Source organism: Centruroides vittatus, unplaced genomic scaffold, assembly GCF_030686945.1.
Source record: "Centruroides vittatus isolate TY-2023 unplaced genomic scaffold, ASM3068694v2 contig_904, whole genome shotgun sequence".
Taxonomy (NCBI): domain Eukaryota; kingdom Metazoa; phylum Arthropoda; class Arachnida; order Scorpiones; family Buthidae; genus Centruroides; species Centruroides vittatus.
The window spans coordinates 704,753-730,455 of NW_027122594.1; the positions used below are offsets into that span (position 1 = coordinate 704,753).

A 25,703-nucleotide genomic window follows, 5' to 3' on the forward strand; every position below is an offset into this window, starting at 1 on the left:
GAATCGGGAACATCGATAGTATCTGTCTTTACTTGGCATTTTCGAAGAAGAACGCGGTAGGTCCGCCATATTTTATCCCGAAAGAAATTAACGATTCGGAAGATTTGCGAAGGTTTTCCGTTACGTATAAGAGTATAAGAAGATGAGTTATGGTCGAGGGCCACCAACAATCGACGGTATGACATCTTTAAAGGTTGATAATTTAACATATCGCACAACACCGGATGAATTGAAAAGAGTTTTCGAGAAATATGGCGACGTTGGCGATATCTATATTCCGCGTCATCCTTACACGAGGGAAAGTCGCGGATTCGCATTCGTTCGATTTTATGATAAAAGAGATGCCGAAGATGCTATGGATAATTTGGACGGGTTCGTTTTAGACGGAAGGGAATTGAGAGTTCAAATGGCTCGTTATGGCCGCCCTAACGAGTCGTGGAGAGGTCCGAGTCGTAACAGATACGGATTCAATCGTAGAACCAGATCCAGATCTAGAAGTCGAAGTTATCGAAGATCTAGATCACGATCTCGATCCAGGTAAGCAATTATCTATTTCTCTTAATTCACCAAAAATTCTTTCCTCGTGCGCTGTATAATATAAAGAATTGATTACTTTTGTCTTAAGAAATTGACTAGGTACGATCTCTAAATTAATGTTTTCGGCTATTTTATATGCAGTAAGATTAATTTAAATACATCGAAAGTAAATTTACTTCATTTACATTTATTTCTTTTAACATTGATGGATGAAAGTACCATCACAAAGAAGTCTTACGTTTATATCAATGGCGTGCATGTTGAATGCAGTGATGTGATGTGCCATACGTTGCTATATTTAATGGTGAGAAAATGACGTTTCTAAATGGACCATTGAGTTTTCTGTTGAGACTAATGACGTTAGTGTTGTTTCACTGTTGAGCTCAACAGTGAAACAACCATCGACGACCATTGAGTATTCAACAAACTAATGTGGCAACAAGTAAATTTCATTTATAGAAATTACCGATTTGCTCTTGCTGTGGATGCTGTAATAGTGGACAGATTAATGAACGATCTGTATATGATAAAACGTGATTGCACAATAATGTTGGATAATTTGGTCAATATTGAAATATTAAGCTTTTTATCAGAAACAAACTACCTCCATGAATTTGTCAAAAAATTGATTACATCCAATATTTGGTCCTCTAAGTCATCCTAATGATATAAATATTCAAGAAATTCAAATTATTAAAGAAAGACCCAGTCTAGAAGAAAATGATACAGATAAGGGTTTATTCAAATAATGGTTAAGTGAGTTACTTTAATTATTTAGCAAAACAGTCACAATTGTCGTCTTCTCCTTAATTAAGTTGGCCATCATAAAAAGTGCCCTTTCGACGGAAATGTTTCTTTATTCTATAAAATGTGACATTGGATCGTTCAACGGAGAACTTATTGTGATATACCGTATTTTACGGACTATAAGACGCACCTTAATTTTTAAGCAGTTTTTTAAAAAAAAATACCTATAACACGCTACGGACTATGAGACGCACCTGAATTTTGGAGGCAATTTTACGAAGAAAAAAGTGCGTCTTATAGTCCGTAAAATACGGTAAGTGTTGAATTTAAAAATGTATGGTGTCTTGAGATATCTGCATTGTAATAACTGTACAAGTGATTTAAAAAAATAATTACAATAGTTAGATTGTACTACATTAACGTAAATGTGTGTAGTTTAACTGATAGTAACCGGGTAGTAGTACTGTTGTGACACCATTAGCATCTCGGAAAAGTGTATATTTAGAAGTGGAGAAAGCTTAATGTATCACAATCCGTCGGATCCACTGTGCAGTTCGTTTTGGGTGCCTGATATTTTGAAAGCCAAGAACTTCAAGGAGAAAAGGAAAAGACTTTGATATGTTGCTTGAATTTAGACGAGTAAAATGTTATAACAAAGCAAGCACATAAGAGATATAGAAGAGTTTCTCTTCAGAGATGAAAAAGGGCAAAGGGCTAATTAAATAATAATGCAATGCTATATTGTTATATTATCCATTTATATTCATTTTTAGTTGTTCCATTTTGTTTTAATATAGATATGTTACAGTCAAAACCCGTTTTTAGTTAGAACACGTTTTAACTAGTTTAAACTAGTTTATACTGGATGTCTTTATTAAAACCCATTTTGTGTAGTTAAAACTAGTTTTAACTCAAATTCATTTTTGACTAGCAGTAAATTCTAGTTTTAACTAGACAAAACCCGTTTTGTCTAGTTAATTTACTGCTGTACATGTTTTGATTTTAGATAAAACTAGTTTTAACTTCTAATGTTAGTTAAAACTAATTTTAGCTACATAAATATGTTTGGGGGAAATAAATAAAGTTATGTATAGTGATTTGGGGGAAGATGCCTAACATTTTGCTTATGAAGGAAATTATAGTGATAATTTGGGTTTTGGAGGCCTCTAACGAAAATATCATATTCTTGAGCATGTTTGTCAAATAAAACTTTGGAGTATATGAAAAATAATTGTATATTGTGTTTGCAATGACGACTTTTTTACTGTCTGGCATTTTTGGCATCTCACCCTAAGTATCCGGGTGGGATGCCAAATGCCATTAGGGTAAGATAACAAATATAATTGCATAAAATTAATTTTTGAATATCTTAACCAAATTTAATTTATTGCATATGTAGTACAAAGTACTTCATAGTAAGTATAACAGCACAGTATAAGTATTGTTAAGTTTCTGCCCGTTCTAACGTGCTCTATAGCTAGTTGAAAGCTCTTTTCAGTCCAAAAACTTTTTTGAGAAGTCCTTATATAATTTCTATGTATATCCTGCAATAAAACGAGAAAACAAAAATTTATTAAAAATAGGCATATTGGAATTCAATTAACAAAACATAGGCATGTTACCCCAAGAAAAATGCGGCATCTTTTCCATTTGTCAGGGTAAGGTGCCTAGTGGAGTCACATGTTCTAGCATGTCTGATCGGGATCGGCAGTAGCTCACAATGGAAACTTTAGAACCTTAACTACATCACACATTATAAACGTTGCAAAAAGTTCACTGAGTTCAGCGTTATATCCACATTTGCTGGATGCCTATTCAAAAATAAAAGAATGCCACAAATGTGGATATAATGCTGAACTCAGTGAACTCTTTGCAACATTTATACGGTGTTTGGCGTGAAAATTTATCGTATCGATATCGCACATTAATAGTTTTTCGCAATTTTTCATAAATTCTATTTTAACTTTTAGTTTTAAAATGATTCTAGAAACATTTCGCAACAAAAACTTCGTTCTTATCTTGCTTTTATTCTTCTCGGATGTAGAAAATGAGATAACGGTAGCAAACTACAGCTTTCCGCACTCAATATTGGCCCAACGATTCATGATACAAACACATGACAATATCTGACGTCACCGTTTGAAAATATCAAAAAGTAGGCATCTTCCCCTGCTTACCATCTTACCCCGAATCATTCTATATGTTGTAGTCAAAACCAGTTTTTAGTTAGGATGCGTTTTAACTAGTTGAAACTAATTTATACTGGATGTCTTTGTTAAAACTAGAATTTACTGCTAGTCAAAAATGAATTTGAGTTAAAACTAGTTTTAACTGGATAAAACTGGTTTTAACAAAGACATCCAGTATAAACTAGTTTCAACTGGTTAAAATGCGTTCTAACTAAAAACGGGTTTGACTATAACAGATACATACTGTATATTAGTAGATGTTGCTTTTAGATATATATGTATACAAAATAGTTGAAAACTAACTTCTATCAAATTTTTATTATTGTAGTTATTTTCAATGTTGACAATTAAGTATTGCTTTTGAAGTGAATCTAGCTTTCCAATCTTTGGGTATGCTGCTTGGTAAAGCAGCTTTAATATGGTTTGTTTTGTTTTATTAAGTTATGGCAATGCAACACTTGGACAATCTTGCTAGGGGAAATACCTTCCAGGAGGTCTTTTTAAGGGTAACTGGCCCCTGTTTGGGTGTTACAGATGTGGAGAAAACCTAGAAAACTCCATGTGGCCAGGTGCCAACCCACGACTGAACTTCCAATGTTTAGGGAATGGAACCGCTTGGCCACTGGTGGGCCAGCTTTAATATGGCTGGCTAAGTGTGCCAATGACAGACCATCTTATTTGAAATCAACTATGTCATTGGCATGCTTACTCAGTTTATTAAATCTGCATTACTAAGTGATACACATATTGTATGAGTAGTGTTTGGAAAATAAATTTCAATTGACCACAAAAGATACAGGGAACTATTTTAGGCATTCTTTTATTTTTGAAATTTTACATGTGCGTATACTAACTTTTTAACATAATCATCATTAAAATTGGAGAACTTTTTGTATTAATTATTGCACAAGCTTTTTCTTTCCTTTCAACAAGAAGTCTGTTATCAGATTCTTAATATGTTAACTGATGCCTGTAATATGATATTTTGCATTTTTTCAAGCCAACTGTAATATGATATTTTGTGTCTTTACAGGCCACAACGAGAAAATTTGATATTTAATATTTTATTATTAGGTAAATAGAAGGGTCATCATATAACAATCAGTAGAGTGAAAATAAAAAAAAAATATATGAACGACAACTAGGACGACTGGCCATCGAATGGCCTCAAACCAGAGACTATAAGACCAAGGGCTATTTAATATTTAATATTAATTACTTTATATGTAACAAAAGAGAATAATTAAACTAGTTTTCAATATTTTTTCCTTTTTTAAACTATTCACTATTAAAAAAACTATCAGATATAAAATAGCTTTTTATTTAAAAAAATACCTTATGATGGCCGACGGTTGAAACCAACTTCATAGATGTCTGCAAGAGGCCACCACTAGGTTATAAAAGAATGTCTTACGAAGCCAGGTTAATTTAACCTTGATTGAAACTACATTGGTTATACAACGACAAGCCATCGGATGGCTCTTTACAGCCCTAATTAGTACGTTGACTGGCGTATCGGATGGCAGTTAATGTGTTAAGAAATCTTGAATGGCTAGCCATCTCTTCATTGCTGTTAAATCTTTATCTTGCTAAAAGGTCTCCAAATGCAGAAACAGTGAAAGTCAAAGTATGCAAGGTTGAAGGTACAAGGCAGCTGATAGGTCTGTTTCCATTGGAATTGTTCGATGATAGATTTGTTTGTAGCGTAATATGTGGTTTTGCATTGTCATGAAGCAAGACAATGTCAGGGCACTTTAGGGCTTTGTTGTTTTCAGTATATAGTTTAATTTTCTGAGGTCTCTCAATATTCGACATTTATTGTTGCTCTGTGATTCAGTAAAGTACCGTGACCTTACGGCAGGCAAGATTCTCAATCTTCTTGCTCAATTCTAATACAATTAAAAATGTTTAATATGGGAATACAGTTAATATATCTGATATTTCTTTCTTGATTTTTGAAACAACAATTAATATTGCCAAATATCGCTTAGCTAATTAACACATTAACCTGACCTGCGTTGTTCCCAAAAATTTTCGTGTCTGCATCGGAACATTTTTGATACTAGATGTCGCTATGCGTCACAATTTTAATATTAAAACGAACTTTTAAAATAATATTTTTTTTGTTTTTATATTTTTCAATATATTTATTTTGTTTGTGCAACATAAAAAATAATTTTTAACAACACAGTAAACATGATTATTATTAAAAAAAAAAAAAAAGAAAAATTTGTTAGGTTTAACATCGAATAGGTTAAGCACCATGTGTTTCGTATTTGTGATGCACCCAGCAATTCATCCAGGCTGAATGCTGTGGAAATGCAACACATATTATACATTGAAATTTGTGCTATCTTACTTTGGAGCAACTTGCTCACTATATAAACACAATGCAAGTAGTTAGAGCATGGCTTGCGAAATTGGAGATTTCACTCATCCCAGTAAATGTTTTTTATGATAGAATACTAATAGTGATTTCATTTTTTCTTAAAAATATGAAGTATAAGCAAAATTTGTCTTTCCTAATGTTTTCTTGCACAATGAACATTAATAAGTGCAATATTGTGAAAATATATAACACAAAAACAAATATTCAAGAAGAAATTTTTATTTTCTTTCAGTAAAAATAACAGAGGTATATTATTTTAGCTATTATTGTATTTTTCTTAAATTTGTATTGGTCCATTTATGCAACCATGATTATGATAAAGTTTTTCCAACTCGATTCAATGTCAAAACCTGAAAATTAGAGTACAAGATGGCATAACATAATCAGAAAAGAAATCATTCAGGCCACTTGTTGCAATTCCACAACACACCAACAATACAATTCTTAAAAATTAAGAAAAAAAATGTTTTTTAACAATGCAGATGAAATTATATTAAGGGGCCATTATATTTGTGTATACTCTTAAAGTTTATTTATTTATTTTATTTAAACAAAACACAGTGCCATTTGGCATTGAAGGTGTAACCAAGAGTACAAGTCAACAAAACCCCATAAAATGCATAACAGTTGCATTAAAACAAAATGATACAAGAGTAAAATATTATGTGTAATATTTGAATTTCAATAAAATACATAATGAAAAGTTGATCAAACTGCTATAATTACTTATTACACACCTTTCTGATTTTTTTTAATTAACACTTAATATCCTGTAATGCTTTTCAGGGTTTTTTTACTGGCCCTTCTCAGCTATTTGTGAAAATGCATATGTAATTCTCAGCCAGGTTACATTTGCATTTTGACAATATAGTATTGAAAATATAAAAGGAACTAATAAAATACAATAACCATATAAACTGAAATTTACATTAACTATACAACCATAACACATTACAACAATAATCATAAAAGTGCTTAATTAAAAGTTGATGTGAATTCATTAAACATTGTAATCATACTTAATATTAAATTGTTGCCTCATAAATACTACTGTATGACTTTTAGTTCTTATATTCTTGGTGGTGTTTTCACTTTTGTATACTCTTCTCCAAGTTTAATACATGCAAATTAACACCCTTGTTCACATCATACTATACTGTCTGTTGACTTTCCTTTTCCATCATTTAAATGTATTTACCATCCTTTGACTGTCTCGAGGATAATACAGCAAATGATATTTGCTGTATTACCCTTGAGACATGCCATAAATCTAATTCTATCATTATGTTGTTATATATCATATCATGATAATTGGTAAATCAAACATTGTGGTATAATTTATAGATAATTCACGCCGGATATTGGTTATAGAAGGTATATATTTTTGTTTTATACAACCCAGTGTGGAAGAAGCTTTAGTTATAATTTATTGTTTTGCATTTTATTAAACTTTTATTTCAACATTTTAACTTTTATATTACACTTGTAACTTTTTATATTTTTTGTATCTGTGACAGACACCTCATAAGGTCCATCACGGATCCAAATAATAATGTATGTGAATAAGTCATGATAGGAACATTTATTAAGCAAAGAGAGGTACACTTCTCAAACATTTTCCAGAAAATTGACATTAAGAAATCCCAATGATTTATAAGCAAATTTTATGATCTTCATTTATTGAATGTTTTGTGACAGCATTTTTAGAAGATGGAAAAAATGAATTTATTATGCATGATGGTAATTACAGGTACAAAAGGATTCCAACTCAAGGGAGTTTTGAACAGTCACTCAAAATCTGGTCGTTTATAAGAACAATTACAAAAATTATTGCAATTTGTACAAAAAGGAATCAAAAGTAATATTTACAAAAATTTTTCCTTAACGTTAATCCTTAATAATAATTAATGCCTAGAAAGAAATAGAAGGTAGGGGTGAGAAGTAGCAAAGAATATGGGTAAGATAGGAAAGAATACCCAGGCACTGCAAACATCGTTTGGATACCATGAGGGCCATGCTGAAGCTTCTTAAACATATAATTCTTGCTTCTGTCTTCCTTTGCCTCAGTTCTTGAGAGTTGTATATTTTATCCCAATAGTGGTTGCTCTTTGGACTTGTCAAGCTAGTCAAATGAAATGCCAACTCTAACTTCAGCCTGGGAATTTCAAGGTTTCAGTTTGAAGTTCTGATTTCACTCACTTACTTGAGCATCGAACATTGTGACTAGGGAATTCGATCCCAGTCGTTATTTCTAATCCCGGGATTTTGGGATTATACTTAGTCAATCCCGGGATTATTTATTCGGAATTATTTAGTAGTGTTTGCACCAACAAATGCTACTAAAATCCGCTGGCAAAACAAAATGGCTGACACATTGACAGGTAAAACGCACTGAGCACTAGGCAAGAAGATCTCACCCCGCATTCTTAAGTCTACAGTTACATAACATACCTGACACGTGTTATAATTTTGTTTAATCGACTACAGAGTGTATTCGATCTTTAGAAGCTCTAAATTTTAATATAGGTGAGTTCTCGAGCATATTATTTATGTTCATTATTCAATTTAAATTGGATGCAACAACCAGAGGCTGGTGGGAGCGCTCACTTAAGGGTGACGATATTCCTCCATTGAATGACTTATTAGAATTTTTGAAGGGTCATGTTAGAACTACAGCCAACCAAAAGTGTTCTCGACTGCACCAGAAAATCGATTGGCGCCTGTGAAAATTCAAAAATGCAAAAATGAAGTATATTACCAGGTAATCCAGTGAGAACTGCTTGTCTATCATTTTAGTTCAAAATACAAGAAGTTTTATGTTGAAATGATAGGCAAGCAATTCTGTTAAGAGCACTGGAACTGAACGTTTCGCTTCATGCAGTCACTTTTTAAAAATAATGTCAATCCCGAAAATCCCAGGATCAGGAAAACTTAATCCCAAAAATTTTGGAACTAAAAAGTGGTTGGGATCCCGGGATCAAATCCTCTAATTGTGACATTTTTCTCTTTGAGCACCAGCTCCAAAGTGACTTCCCTTTGCCTCGTATGCCCCTGAGGTAACCTTGTATACATTGTTGGTAAATCCTAGGAAGTGGTCCTCATGTTCGAGAAAGAAGAATTAAAAAGATTAGAAACTTCTCAAAGGTAGGAAGAACAAAAAATGGGAAAATGTCAGGACAAAAGCAGACAATATGGCATGCAGCCACATCTAATTCACTAAAATTAAATATTTTAATGGATTATTAAATTCTCATTCGATTGAATATTCAAAATTCAGCTTGCAATACATACAGCAGAGTTTGCTTCCTTAGTTTTTAAATGTCATGTTTGTCTTTTTATGATATTTATTCTATTGTAGATATGCAACTACATCAGAATCCATTTAAGATTTCTTGTCATTAAATTTCAAAAAAAGCTTTTTTGTTTTTAGAAGCTTAAATATATCACTATCATTCTTTGCTGTTTTGCTTTTCTTGTTTTTATCTGGTTTTATTATTATTTGAGGGAAACGCCTTGCTTGTTTTGTACAAAATTACCATTTTGTATAAATGAAATAAAAGCTTTTTTGTTTGTGGGGAAAAAACTGCTATTATGTAATAAATTTTTCATTCTTTTATATAACATCACAGTATAATTGTTTTAAAACCATTGTCTAATATTGATATAAAAGTTAACAACTAAAAATCACTTTTTGTAGATGAAAAAATTTTACTAGATTGTTTATATATGTACAAAGACTGATTATATAATAATGTGCATATTTTATACATTTTTATATTTAATTGGTAAGTTGAAAATGCTTTTGAGTTACATGAAAAACTTAAAATAATTGTAAAATTAAGGTAATTAATTACAATTCATTTTGCTAGAAATGATTGTCAGTTTTTAATTATTTGTTTATAAATTGTCTTAATAATATAGTCATTTTTTAAGAATTTGTATAAATGATTATTGTTGTATTATATTTTGGTCTTAATCAATTATAATGAAATTAAAATTGCTTCTTTACTTACAAAGTGTTTATGTTTGTGTGTGTGTATATATATATATATATATATACACACACACACACATGCATACACAGTAGATATAAAAGTATTTTTTTTCAGAAGATCGCGTTCTACATCTCGTAGTAGAAGGCATCGACGTTCAAGAAGCCGTTCTAGAAGACACAGGCGTAGCCGTGATGATTCTAGATCAGAGTAAGTTATATTCTACATACATTTTTCATTACAAGTAATTAATGATAATTATAAAAAGTAATTATATGATTTAAGAATGCTAATTTTACTTTTAAGTATTGTTTTAAATAGACAATACATGACACATTAATGTTAATAATAATATATTAATATGTTATTTCATTTATGAAGAAAACTTTTAAGTTGAAATTGAACATTTTTTTTAAATGTGATTTTAAAGTTAGAGAACAAAGAAAAGAAAAAGTTTTTATTTATGAAGTAATATTTTGTGCTAAACTAACAAAATAAAACCTTTTATATATCCCAGAACAAACAGATTTAGACAAAACTAACATTTTCGACCGTTATCATGGTCTTCGTCAGGCTATTGGCCCTTTGTCAATTTATCCTTTCCAGGGATTGTGCGAGAAGTTGTTTGAGCTAAACTAAAATTTAAAAATATTTTCTAAAGTAATTATGATCATTGAAAAAAGTTCAGAATATTTTAAATAAGAGAACATATATACAGGGTTCCTATGCACCTGTTTTCATTAGTGTTTGGAAAAAGTCGTGAAAACTCAGGGAATTTGTTTCCTTAGCTTAGCTGTCTTGTTGATTTTATTTGCTGAATATGGCTGACCAAGTGTAGCCATCTGCAGGTGGCAAGAAGTAAGGCTGCAATCTTTAATAAGAAAATATACCAGAATCTGTTTCGAAATGGCTTTTTTCCCCGTTCTGAAGCCATATAATTTTACAGTTGTGGATTAATAACAGGATAAACTACTGTTATGTAATAGTGTTTAATTTTTAATTTTAATAAATCAGCAATTAAAAAAAGACGAAATTGTTAATTAAAATAAAAAAATAACTAATAAAAAATTTGTCTGCAAACTTTTAAAAGTTGAAATCATAATTTATTAGAGTTTTCACTTCAAAATAGCTAAAATAGATCAGTAAAAATATGTAATTTAATTGTTTCTCACATTTGAAATGTTACTACACAACATAAAAATTATAAATAGTTAAACAACATATCTAAACCCGATATATTAAAGCTAAACACGAACCAAAATGCTGAAAATCTATTGGGCTAGTATAAGACTAATTACTAAATGAATTACGTACCAATTTGGCTCTAGAGGTAAGCGTTAGAGCCAAATTGGTACGTAATTCATTTAGTAATTAGCCTTATACTAGCCTGATAGATTTTTGGTCTTTTGGTTGGTGTTTAGCTATAGTTACTCGACATTTACAGTAAAGTGCTGGAGCCGACTTGTGGTTGGCACAAACTTTTTACATTTGTTATGATTTTTTTTGAAAGTACTGTACTGCAAGTGTATTTTTTTCCCTCTCTTCTGTTATTTTCTGCAACTTCAATACGTAGTTTAATAATTGGTTTAATAGAAATGAAATTGGGTAACAAATATCACTGATTTTGCAAATTTAGGGCTTAAAAACAGGCAACATTGATCATACCTGTAATAAATATACTGTAGTTATAGTTTTGAAAATCAACATGTAATCCGATAGTTTAGCCAATGTTAACTTGCTATAATTAAAATTTTAAAAGCTACTAAATTTTAAAAAAATTAATTAAATTTACTAAAAAGTTAAAATAAACTTGATTATCTTTTGTGCGAAACAACACCAAAACAATTTTTATAGTTATGTTGCAGAAGAAAGAGATTTGTAGTTACAATTCTATGTGCTGAATACATTAATATTTTATTAATGTATAATTGTAATTTTGTTTGATGTTTATTTTTGTATTTATTTTATTTTATTTAAATTCTATAAGTTTTAAGAATCTCAATTTTTGTAATACTATGAAGTCATAAGAATACAAGTGTGAGGTTCCCAGAATTGTCCCGGAACTCACTAAAATAGAAAAACGTAAAATAATTTAATTATTGGAGAAAAAATGGGAATGAACAAAAAAATTTTTATAGAAACTTGAGAAATAGTCTAGACAGTGCAGTTTCCAAGATTGATCATTTGGATTGGAGTTGGATTTTCCATTGTTTGAAAAGACAATGATGACTTCTCCTGTGAATTCCGATTCTTTGATTGATGTAAGTACATAGGAGAATTCGTTAATCCCCATCATAAAATGTGGGTGAGGATCCAGGGAACAGGATGGTGATAACAGCTGGTGTCACAAGGACATGAGGCTGTCAAGAGTCATCTCTTTCGTAGCCCATCACCACCAGTCATTTTCCATTTTCCCACACTTTATCTCTACTATTTCACTGCCACTGCTGCATTTTCCTTCCACAAGTTAACAGTTGCCTGTCAAAAGGAGGATTTTTCCAACTCATGATAAACACGAGTGATTTACATTAGTGCTAAACATTGGATGAAAACCAAATGAACTTTCCTTTCTGGATCATTCACTGAACATTGCTCCAGATTCCACCAATGCCACTATGAACTTAAGACGAAAAACGAAGACAACTTCAACTATATTGTAAGCATATTTGTACAATAAATGGGTTAAACAGTAAAGAGGTGTCTTTGTTCGTCTGTACCATGTTTCCCACATACTTATTAGTTTCTCGACTTTCCTGATGTTGGGAGAATTAACTTTATCCCTTTATTTTCCCAAAGGGAGAGTTACCATATGTCACACAAGCGAAACTCAGAAGTTTCAAATCTTATGTTCTAATTGACATTTGAAATTATGTTAAATTTGAGGAAGGCTATTTAAGTTCGCTGAAAACATTAGTTCAATTAATTAAAATTTGGTATAAAAGTGAGAAAGATGGTTTGTGATATGATTTGCAATAATTATAAGAATTGTAATTAAGGGTTAAAATAAATAAATTTTGTCTGCATTCTTAAGAAAATTTTATGCAAAGATGAAATTTAATGCAAAATTAAATAAAAATTATTAAAAATAATTATTAAAACTCTGGCCTTTACACCAAAATCAAAATGGCGGCAATGGAATATTTTTTTCTTTTAATGAGTTTCTATTCAGCTAATTTTTTTACTAGATTTAGTGGATTTATGAACAATTAGCTAAAAATCAAACAATTCTAATGGAAACAATATGATTTGGGTATTTATATAAAAATGTCTAGCTGTAAATTTGAACTTTGAGTTGGCAACACTACTTTTAATTAATATATACCATATTTACTCACATATAAGTTTTTATTTCTTTACGAGGTTACGAGGTTTTTATTCCTTTTTTACTGCTTCGAAAACCTAGGTCATCCTATATGCGCAAGCAAAGGATTCTTTGCATTTTGTAATAATTTCTGTGAACTGTGTATACTTCATGCTATCATTATAGGTCTACAGTCTATTTAGCGCAAGTCGGCACCTACTGTAAATAAAATAAGACAAACTTTCCTTTGTTTGTTGGTTTAATCGTACATCCGTTAATTAAAAACCGCGTTGCATCTCATTCGTTCGCAGAAAATAGTTTCTAGTCATTTATAAAAACATTAATGAAATACAGGTCACTTAGCAATGATTATAAATGTAGTTATTTTATATTAATTAAATTGTTATTTTTAATCAATATTAGCATATTCTGAATCATTAAAAATAAACTTTTTCCACTCATGTGCATTATAATGTTTTGGTTTTGTTTTCCATTCATCACATATTAAGGCAAACATGGTTGTTTGCCTTTATACATGCATTTGATAATTTTTTTTTATTATTTTGATCTCTAAAGTCACATATATATTTTGATCTCTCATCCTATATTGAGATCGTCTTATATCAGAGTAACTACGGTATTATGCAGATGTGGATTGGATGTCGTTTGAATATTTTACATAGTGTTGTGACAAAACAAGTCTTACACATTACTATTTGATCTGATTCATCTGTCTTTTAATATTATTATTCAAGGTTTGTGTTTTTCTACATTCTTAAATTATAATGGGACAGAAACAAACGAGGTTTAATCTCCAATGGCTGGATCCAGCTATTCATCCAGAATTCAATTCCTGGTTAGGAATTGTAAAAGATGATGATACAAAAGCATTTGCTGTAAAGTTTTTCATTATGTAATATGAGAAAGCATGCATTAGTATCATATGCAAATAGTTCTAGTCATGTTGGAAGTCAGAATAAACTTCACTGATAAGGTTATTAACTCCAACAAATTCGAACTCTTCTAATAGTCAATAAAAAGTGTGTGAAATGGCTTCTGTTGTGGAAGATAGATCTAAGACCACTAATGAACAGTCTCTCACCAAATCAACATTTCTTAGCAGCACATTGACATCTTTTGTGATAAAAGATGATATAATAAAAGCAGATATAACTTGGGCATTGGCAGTTGTAAAGAAAAAGATGTCATTCAATTTATGCTCTGATATTAAAAGCATTTTCAAAAAATGTTTCCGAACAGTGCTATAGCCACACAATTTCAATTGGGTCCAGATAAAGCTTCCTATATAATAAATTATAGCCTAGCCATTATTTCAGAGAAAAATTGATAGATGCTGTTACAAGTTGCGATAATATTGCTATCTTCTTTGAAGAATCACTAAACAAAGTTGCTCAAAGAACTCAAATGGATCTTATGATAAAATACTGGGACAAGAGTAAAGATAAGGTATGACCAGATATTTAAATAGTGTCTTTCTGGATCGTACAGCAGATGATCTCTCTGCATTTCTCACTGGCCTTTCAGACATTCATTTTGATCTAGCAAAAATTCATGGATGGACCAAATGTAAACATAAGTTTTCTGAATAGATTAGATCACATGGAGACAGAATGTTGGTAAATCATTTGTGAGAATGGGAACATGTGATTTACATGTTCCCATTCTCACAAATGTACTCCACAGTACTGTAAAAGGTGGTTTTAAAGTAGTAGATTGGAATTTGTTACCACTGCTACAGAATTTTTACTATTTGCTAAAAGACACTCGGCATGCTGAATACATTGCTATAAGTAGAAGCAGGTTATTTTCCAAAAAGTTTGGTTCAACAAGGTGGCTGGAGAATGGAGAGTGCTTAGAAAGTGCAACAGAAGTTGTTGAATCTTAAATACATAAATAACAGTACAAAGTTGAAAGACAGCAAGGTGGCTACATTCTTGAGACAGGCACTCAATGATCCTTTTATTAAAGATAAACTTTTATTTTTTTTTGGTCAATATGTACACAAAGTCAGAGCTTTCTCACACAATTTCAGAGCAACAAACCTCTTGCACCCTGTCTTTATAAAGCAGTTGTTCAATTATTAATGAACCTGATGAGAAAGTTTGTGAAAAATGACAGGATCACCGACAAGCAGTTTCTAAAAATAGATTTAAATGCTAATGAAAACTTGATACATCTGAAGAATTTGGATATTGGTTTTGGAGCAAAAAAGGTTTTAAAAGAATTGAAAGTAAGCTACAAAGATATTCTGTGTTTTCTAAGAGATTGTCGAAAGTGCCGAAAGTGATGGCACAAAAGATTATTCAGAAGGGATCTGTAAAGTTCAAATGTGTGAAGGCTTTGAGCAGCTTAGACCAAGAAGTTATTAAAATGCCATCAAATGTTGGAAAATTGTATTTTAATATTTTACTGGAGGTTCTACATGATACAAACAGAATTGATGAGAAATGTGCTGTCAAAACATAAGAACAGTATGATATACTCTGCAAAAAAGTGTCCATAAAAACCCTATTCTACAAAGATTGAGGACTTCATATCTGAAAGGAATGATGATGATGGTCTGGACACATTTTATTGTGAAATTATGAAGGATGATAGGCAACTGCAAGATCTATGGTCTTATCAAAATTTCTTTTTCTTTCTCACATGGGAATGCAAGTGTTGAGAGTGGTTTCTTGGTTAACAAATCACTGTTGAGTGAAAATCTTGAGGAAGAAAGTTTAGTTGCTCAACACTTAGTTTATGGCCATTTTGCAGGTGGTATATTGATCAAATAAATATAGATCTGAAAATGTTGTTAACAGTCAGAGGATCTAGATCGATATACTGCATCTCTGTAACAGAAAAAAAGATACTCAGAAGCAGCAGGCATTGAGTTCTGAATAAAAAAGAAAACTTACACAACTTAAGGATTTAAAACAACACAAGAAAATGTTAAGAAAAGGTCATGAAAAGGAAGTAAAATAGATTGAAATGAAAATATTAGGTTGGTGCGTAATTATCAGGCATTTTTTAAACAATATTTATTATGAGAAAAACAAAAATTAGACAACAACATTTTTAAATGATTATTTCAGTGTGTAGTCACCACCTACTTCAATAACTGCTTCCCATTTGCTTGGAAGATAGTCAATTCCATGGGCAAAGAAGTCATGGTTCTTGGAGGTAATTTATGCTTTGACATCAGCCACCAAGTTATCCAAATCAGCACAAACTTTGTTCACCTGCCAATTTTTCAGCAATCGATTGACATAGTAGTCCGTAGGCACTTCTGTGGGAGAATATGGCGGATGTGGAAGCAGTTCCCAGCCCTTATTGGTGATAAATTAGACAACACGACATTCAACATGTGGATGCGCATTATTGTGGTGAAAGACGATATGGTTCTTGTTGCGTTGAGTTTGTGGGGGACCCATCCACCCATTTTCCATACCTTTCTGAGCTTTTTGAGATGATGAACGATTGTTGAATGGTCCATATTGAAGCCTTTGGCCAGCATTCGAGTTGTTAAGCTTTCGTTCTCTTCCACATCTGCCAAAAGTGCCTGGTCGTCAAAATCTGATGGTTGACCTCTTCCTGGCTAATCTTCCAAGCTAGTGTCGTCAGATTTGAAACGAACAAACCATTCCATGCATCGACTTTCGCTGATTGTTCTTTCAGCGAAAAGTTTGTTGAGATCACGAAATGACTGCGGTGCTTTCCATCCTTTTTCGAAGTGGTAAAGCATAATAGGATGAACATGAGTATGATTATCGACACACATTTTTATAACCAAAAAATAAAATAATATTTTTGTCTAGAAAAAGTAAACAAAACAACAATTTTTATTAACAAATAACCCTCCAACAAAAATGCCTGATAATTATGCACCAACCTAATAAATACACTTGAGGAGAATAAGTTAAAACTATGTTCATTAATATAATAGTTCTTGTGTTTTGTGAATTGTAATTAATTTTTTATTTTCTAATTATATGTATTTTGGAAAAAGAGAATTAATATTAACAAATTTCTCTGTATTTTGATTGTCCATTTTGTAAAAAAATAAAAAGATTTTACAGTAAATTAGATGCATTTGTTAGAGAAGCTATAGTATAAACTTATACCTATCCCTCTTTATGTACAATGTATTTTTATGCAATTTTGAAATAATGAGGTTGACAAAAGAAAACTAATTCTTTTTTTACATGATTGATTTTTTTGAGGGAAAAAATGCTATATTTGAAAATTTTTAAATTTAACTTTTTGTTAAAATTATGTTGTTGTTTTAAAAAAGTTACTCTTTTTGTTGAAAGATTGGTTTTAAAATTACATGTTTCTAAGTTGAGTTCATTTTAAGCACAGTACAGTACTATTTGTATATCAAAGAATACTGTTTGTTGATTTTATCCTACCTTCTATTTACTAGATTTACATACAAATAATAATGATAAAATAAAATGCTCGTGTTTCGTTTGTAAATTGCTTAATTTGTCATTACATTGAAGTTGTCGATTCTATGAAACATTTTTCTACAGGATGTATTTACTGTATTTTTTTAATGTGGCAGTCTTTGAAACATATCATCTATGCAAAAAGAGGGATAGATGTACTCAATATTCACAGTAAATAAAATGCTGTTTTATTATGTTGATATTCCACACCGTAAGAAATGTAAGGGTCAGGGAATTCAAAACAAAAATTTGTGTAGGAACCCCATGAATATTGTGCCCTGTCAGTCTTTGAAATTCAAAACTACAGTTCTTTGCAAATTTTCACACTAATCAATAGCGTGAAAATTTCAAATTAGCCCATATTTGGATAATTTTTGCAGTTTTATTTCTACAAACTTCCTTAACTTCCGTTTGTATATTAGAGATAGACAATAACTTTTTATTGCGAGAACAAGTAATCATTTTCAAATTGGAAATTTTTAAACATTTTCTTATTCTTTGAAAGATTTTTTTATTATTACAATTGTAGAATTGGAATATATTTCTTATGAATTTAATTAGTCTATTTACATCTTTATATTTACAAAAGTTGAAAAATATTTCTCTCAAAATGTTAAGAAAATAGTTCTTAGAAGAGAACAGAACAGTTTAAATTACTTTTCCAAAAGACAATAATATACTTAATATAAATATTGAAATTAGATAGGAAATAATACAATTTTTAAAGTACTTTCAAAATAGTCATGCATCATTAGATTTTTACCTTGGAAGGAATAAAGTAAATTACTGATACTTGAGCAAAGAGATGCCAATTAAATGACATCACTCTAGGCAATTTTATCTGGTTACATATCATTATGTAGATCGTATCCCTCAAGCAATGATTAAAAGAGCACAAATATGCTATTGACAACATGAAACCATCCACCACTCTGTTCATGTATGCCTTTGACAACATTGAAGTTAAACTTGATCAGGCAAAGTATAATCTGTTAACCTCGGGTAATAGATTATACTGGACATAATAACCATAGAGATTTAGAGGCCTCGGAGATCTTTACAGCAGACCAGTTAGGCAACTGTATTAACCATAAAAATGAAAAACAAATTTTGTGCACTTGGCAGTTGCACTTCTATTTAATCTTTACACTCTACTCCCACCACTCACACATTTGCATTCCTGATTGGTTCAGTCATATTTATTACCTTTAAAATTTATTGATTTGAGGTTCAAATTCTGCAGACATTTTGTTTGATACATTCCGTTATAGAATTTGTATTTTTAAATCTGATGCATACTTCAGGAGGAGGAAATCAAAAACATTCGTATTTTGTTAAAATGTTGCTACTGGAAGGACTTGGGCTTTTTGTCGTGTATTTTGTGTCACGTGTTCTTAGTAAATTATGGTAATAAAATTTAATTATTATATCCAAAATGAAAGTAACTGAACATGAAGTTAAATAATATGACGTTGTTTTTTGTGTAAGATTGTTCTATAGGCAGTGTCATTTAGTCATTTGAAAGATATTTGTGGGACTTTTAAAAAAAAAAAAATGATAGAATGGGTTTATAGGAAAGTAAAGTAAGGATAATTTTCCTGCAAAAGAGAGAGAAAAAAGACAAAATTCAACAATGATGCAAATACAAACATCACTACAAAGGCCTCACATACGTACATACAAACAAAATTGTCCTCTTATTTTTAAGATATGCCTAATTATTCCAAACATGCCAAATATGATCAAATCTTGAAAATTGCAAAAATATTGCTCTCTCAGATTTTAGAAAATGGTTCCGACATTGTGGAACACATCTTTTGTATTTCTCAACTTCATAGAGATTTGTGAAAACAATATGTAAAATCTGATGCTGAATCATCATGTTATGGACTAAATATATACAGGGTTCCTACACACCTGGAAAGTCATGGATTTTCATTAGTTTCGGAAAAAGTCATGGAAAGTCAGGAAATTTGTCGAAAACTGTCAAAAAGTCAGGGAATTTCTCTCCTTAACTGCCTTGTTGATTTCGTTTGCTGAATATGGCTGAATAAGTGTAGCCATCTGCAGGCGGCAAGAAGTAATGCCGCAATTTTTAATAAGAAAATATACCAGAATCCGTTTTTAATCTGAAATGGCTCTTTTCACCGTTCTGAAGCCATATAATTTTACACTTGTAGATTAATAACAGGATAAACTACCATTATGTAATAGTGTTTAATTTTTAATTTTAATAATTCAGCGATTATAAAAAGATGAATTTGTTAATTAGAATAAAAAATAACTAATTAAAAATTAGTTTACAAACTTTTAAAACTTGAAATCGTAATTTATTAGATTGTTCACTTCAAAATAGCTAAATAGATCAGTAAAAATCCGTGATTTAATTGTTTTTCACGTTTAAAACATTACTATACAACATAAAAAATTATAAATAGCTACCCGACATTTACAGTAAAATGCTGGCGCCGACTAGTAGTTTTTTACATTTGTTGTTACAACTTTCCTCGAAAAGAACTGTACTGCAAGCGTATTTCCCCCCTCTCCCGTTAATTTCCGCAACTTCGATACATAGTTTAATAATTAGTTTAACAGAAATGATGTTGGGTAACAAATATCCACTGATTTTGGCAAATTTAGGCATCATACTTGTAATAGATATACTGTAGTTATCGTTTTGAAAATCAACTAGGTAATCCGATAGTTTAACCAATGTTAACTTGCTTATAATTAATTACAAATTTAAAAAGCTGGTAAATTTTTAAAAAATTAATTAAATTACTAAAAACTTAAAATAAATTTGATTATCTTTTGTGCGAAACAACAACAAAACAATTTTTATAGTTATGTTGCAAAAAAAAAGATTTGTAGTTACCATTCTATGCGCTGAACTTCTATATTTTATTAACATATAATTGTAATTTCGTTTGATGTTTATTTCTGTACACTCAAACTTGTTTTTGTGCGATATATGAAAATTTCAATCAAATTGGAACGTAGTTGACTTCTGTAAAATTTTTTAAAACTCCATTGGATGTTTTCTATAACATCAAGTTTTTTTCATTTTTTATTAAGTAAAATTTTTTTCTCTTACCTTTTTTGGTCCCCTCCTATTTTAACCCCTTCGTACCCGCAATCGGTATTCGTACCCGCAAAAGGTGGAAAAAGCCATGTGATTGTTACTAACATGATCTCGTGTTCAACACTTCTAAAATAATACAACACGGATTCACAGCAAATTAACAGCATTTCACTGCCAAATGTCATTACAAATTATTGCAGAATTTCTCTGTAGCCATTTCAATGAAAAACTTGTCCGTATAAAAACTTTGCTTATTTTTTGAGAAAAAATCAATATACATCTTTATAGATTTGATAACATCTTTACTGTGTTGAGGGTACTTGTTCTTGCACAAATTATCAGGAATTATCACATTAACACTATTAGAATGTCTAGTACTAAGTTTGAATAAAAATCAAACTCAACCAAAATTTAAATGACATCTTGGTATGGAGAATTTCTATAGTTTCTAACAAAATGATGCCAAGTGGTTTAATGCCAAGACAAATCATATGCTTTATAAAAGAATTTCAGTTTTGTTTGGGGAACCTTTGACATGCTTATTCAGCTGGTCTTTTTGAAAACTTTACTAACAAGTTTTTAAAATACATTAATGTAGTCAAAATATTAAGTTATATTTTATTTTGTTTTTATAATATATTATAACGAATATATATATTAAAGTAAATTTTTAAAAATTGTTTTCAACTTTCAGATCTCGTTCCCGAAGTCGAAGTAAAAGTAGAGGAAAAAGAAAGCATAAGAGTCCTAGCAAAAGCCAAAGTAGAAGTAGGAGTCGGAGTGTTAGTAAAGAGAAGAATGGTAGTGAAAAGAGAAGCAAGAGTAGAAGTAAGAGTAGAGATGGTAGTCAGAGCCCTTGCGCAAGCAAGAGCCCTGCAAAGAGCGTCAGTCGTAGCAAGAGCCGCAGTAAAAGCAGAAGCAGAAGTCGAAGTCCAACAAAAAGCCGTAGCAGAAGCAAAAGTCGTAGTAGAAGCAGAAGTAGGAGTGCAGAAAATAATAATAATGCCAGAGAAAGCAGAAGCAGAAGTAAATCACAAAGTCCATAATGATTACAACTTGGAGTAAGCATCATGACATTACAAGAATCATAATTCCAGGCAGAATATTGTGCATAACTCTGGATTGTTCTTATAATTTGAAGGTTATGTGTTAACTTTTTTCACTTTATTCATTGACATACTGTCATCTACCCTTCATAAAAAAAATTTTTTAATTAGTACACCAGTATTATGCATGAGATAAATAATTAATTTGCTGGTGGATTAATTATCTACCTGCATGATTTTTAAAATATGACACATTTACTTTAATCTGCTTATTTCATAATTTTTAGTTCATTGTTGATCTTTACAGCATGATTCATTTTTCTTTACGGCTTTCTTTAATTGAATATTATAATTTAGTAATTCTTTTTAAAAAATCAAACGTGATGTACACTTTAAACAGGATCTATTTAACATAGACTCAAATATTTGAATAATATTAGTGCTGAAAGTTAATTCTATCATATAATTTTCTTTAATGTTTATTTTTCTCAGTAGTAAATGAAACTTATTGTCACCTTTCTTTGTGATTCCAGGAATATAATGCATTACAAAATTAAGAAATGTTTAAAATTATCTGACTATATTGCAGATTGCTAGCAAATAAATGCAGTTAATTGATCATAAATTCGGTTCACGAGTGGACCCACTGCATTTTCAGTTTTGGAAGTTTTATAAAAACGCAGCACACAATGAAAGTAGCAACTGCATATCATGGCAGATGACAATGATTAAATTAAGCAAAAGTATAAGTCTTAATTATTGAATTTTGCTTTGTTTTTATGTAAACTTTCTTATAAGAAACATATTAATTAAATGCAATCGAGTATAATGTTTTTGTCATGTTTAGTGAGACGAGCATCTTTTTTTCTATGTAGTTGGTACAATAAAAACTGTCTTAAAATTCTGACTGATGTTTATTTCTATATAACCACAGGCGCAGTAGTGTTGCAGTTAATGGTTCCTGTGCTGTCCTGTTGCTGTTGTTCCTGGTTCCTGTACCAGCTGAATGCGGATATGTACCTGGCTGCCAGATTTTAGGGCCCAGTGTGCAGTGCTGTTGTTGCTGTGGGAGCTGACAAGCAGGGCATTTGCTGCCGATCCTGTGTTCTGGAAAGGGGCTAAATAGCACTGCGTAAAATTCTTATCCGCAAATTTTTTTTGTTTTTTTTTTAATTAATTAAATGTAGACAATATTAGAGAGTCCTGATATAAGATAAATTTTAATAATATATTTCTTAAATTTCAAAGTTTAAATATATAATTTTGACCTTGAATAGACAGCATATTTAAATTTGAACCTAAATATCAAACAGCCTGAATCAAATATGATGATTCTTAATCTGGACTTTCCAAGTGTTTTTTCACAGGTGCAGTTGCTGCTGTATTGTTCCTGCCGGTGACAAAAGTGCGATAAATTGTATAAGCCTGCCGAGGGAACTTCATATGTAATTGTTCTTGAAATCTTAAATTTGTAAAACAATATTAGTTTTGACTACTTACTATATATATTTCCTCTTTCTTCTTTAAACATCCTAACATTTACAATTACATTAATTGTTGTAAATGGAAAGAGATTTTTGTATAATTTAACCTTAAAAAGTTTTTAATTGGTTTTTTCTCTTTCAAATATTTTACTTCCTGTAACTTATATTTTTATTAATCCTGCTAAAAATCTTAACCTGTTAACCCTTTATTCGTTATGCTTAAATTTGCTTAATTATTAATCACTAATAAAAATTGCATTCTATTGGGAAGTACCCAATGGAATTCTGTAAACAGCCTGAAAACATCTTCAAATGCATCTGTTTTTGAAACAAAGACATATCTCAATTATTTATTTGGTCTGTGCATAGTTTTCATACCTTGTCAAAATATAGGTCAACGTAGCAGTAAAATTTTCTCATAGATTTAATTTTCTCGTTACTTAAATGGAAAATACAAACAACTTTACGTTCATTTTAACGAATTGTTGAGTATTGCTTTTTTTTCTTTTTTAAACTACCACGTTTAGCTTTTATTTTGTCAAAAGAGGAAGTAAAAATATTTCTCGTAGTATTGTAATTGCATTTTTCTTTCTCAAAAGTTTAGTTTATTGTAATATTGACACATTTCTTTACCTTCTGAATATATATTTTCACGAAAACTCGTATGTTTTCTGTAATTCATTTGAAGATGTAAATATTTGAAGAGGAAAATATAATAATTTGTTATAATTATTGAGAAATTGTTGTTTGAATTTGTTAAATGAGAATCTAGCAGAATTTAACACGTAGGTTATGTTTTAGAAAAGAATTAAAACACGAGAGACTAAATTTTCTTTTAATTTATCCATATTAGAATTAATCTAGTTGATTGTGTAGTATAGTTAACATTTTCATTGTGAGCGTAACTTTGAAGAATTTTAAAATATATGCCAATGGCTAACTGAACAAAAATGATGCATTTTTCAGTTAGGAGTGAATTGCACCTAGCTTGAAATTTGTTTCTGCATTAATGTTATTTCAGACTATTGCAGACCAAGTGAATGACTTCCGATAGTTTAACATTTCAGGTTTCAACACGTCTAGCTCAAATTTTCAGTTAAAAACTGGTCTACGAATGCTCAAGGCAAAATTATTTGTCTGGGACTTATAAAAAATGAAATTTGATATAAATTCAACGTGTCTTTTAATACTTTCAAGAGAGTTTGTACAATATCTTCGTCGATACTCATTCTAGGGATAGGTTTAAGTCTAAAATTAGTGTTTTGAAGCAGAAAAATTTCTCTGTAATTATTTCAGCTTTACATATATTATTTTATTATGAAATTGTATTTTAATCTATTAGCTTTTTAAAAAATAAATTAGCTTTCAATATTGGAAATTTGTTTTCTTGTTTTTTATGTTAAGTTCCGAGTAGAATGTAACTCATATTTAATTTACATTGTGTCAAATACAATCAAACTTAAATACCTAAAATTTTATTGTGAATTTTGTCACCGAGTACTTAAACCATGCAAAAATTTTAACAGCATAGGTTTTTCTTTAAATTATTGAACAGGACAATTCATATGTATGACATTGGACGATTACAAATTCGTGCATTGCAGGACAATCCACATATTAGAATATACTGTAAGCAAAATGGGCAGCAGTACAATTTCCACCTCCTGCTGATCGAGATGGAATTTGTAGTGTAAAATTAGTTTCTATTAGATCTATAACAGTTCTAGAAAAGCAGTGAAATGATTCTTTGCTCCAAGATAACTGTTTTTGTTTTCTATGCTTATAAGAAATTTAAAACAACAGAAGATGACTTCAAACATACATATAATTTTACTAGTATTTATAATAAAATACTTTTATTTTTTTTAAAGAAAGGTGTTACTGTTTATTAAACTATTAATATAATGGTTAAAAATAAGAGTACAAACTAAAATAAGGTATTAAAACAAAAATTCAATACTGGTTTTTTACATTTATTACACAAACATTATCCAGTCACATTGTTATGACTACCACCAGTGCAGAAAGCGAATTCTAGTAAGTCATATCACATGTATTGCACTTAAACACCATGAATGAAAGATTAACATTTGGCATTTGCGAGCCAGAACGTGCGATCTATTGGACCTTCAAAAAAGCGTGGTCATCGGCTACTAGGCCAGACTCTGCAGTTAGTCGTTTGAAATATGGTGCCATATATTCAAACAGCTGACTGTGAAGTGTTTGCTGCAATGGTGCGAGTGTACCAAAACAATGGGACAGCTTTTTGACAAACAGCATAAATGCCACCAACTGGAGGTGAACACACGGAAATGGTCGATCAGGACCAATTACATCTTATTGAACAGCTGGCTGCCCAAATGAACTAAAGGGCCACAAGAACTCAGATGCCTAGTGTCCCAACCGGGACGACTTCTGTCTTTTCTTGCAAAAAACACTCAGTTTGCATGGTAATCTTGGAAGTTTACAAGGGGTGGTTTTC

The 25,703-nt window shown here is 30.7% G+C and overlaps 1 protein-coding gene across 3 annotated transcripts; it reads left to right on the top strand.

Moving 5' to 3' along the window:
- On the top strand, positions 1-24,599 carry SC35 (SR family splicing factor SC35). Of its 3 annotated transcripts, XR_010882150.1 has the most exons (4): positions 4-537; positions 9,972-10,064; positions 21,386-21,832; positions 22,672-24,599. XR_010882150.1 is itself a non-coding variant. In XM_067281059.1 (3 exons), exons 1-3 carry the CDS (start codon positions 143-145, stop codon positions 21,735-21,737), a joined length of 837 nt encoding a protein of 278 aa, XP_067137160.1. In that variant the 5' UTR covers positions 1-142; the 3' UTR covers positions 21,738-24,599. The 3 variants fall into 3 exon arrangements, 2 of the variants coding, with proteins under 2 accessions (XP_067137160.1, XP_067137158.1); XM_067281059.1 differs by having other exon boundaries at positions 1-537; positions 9,975-10,064; positions 21,386-24,599; XM_067281057.1 differs by having other exon boundaries at positions 21,386-24,599.
- The last annotated feature ends 1,104 nt before the right edge of the window (positions 24,600-25,703 follow it).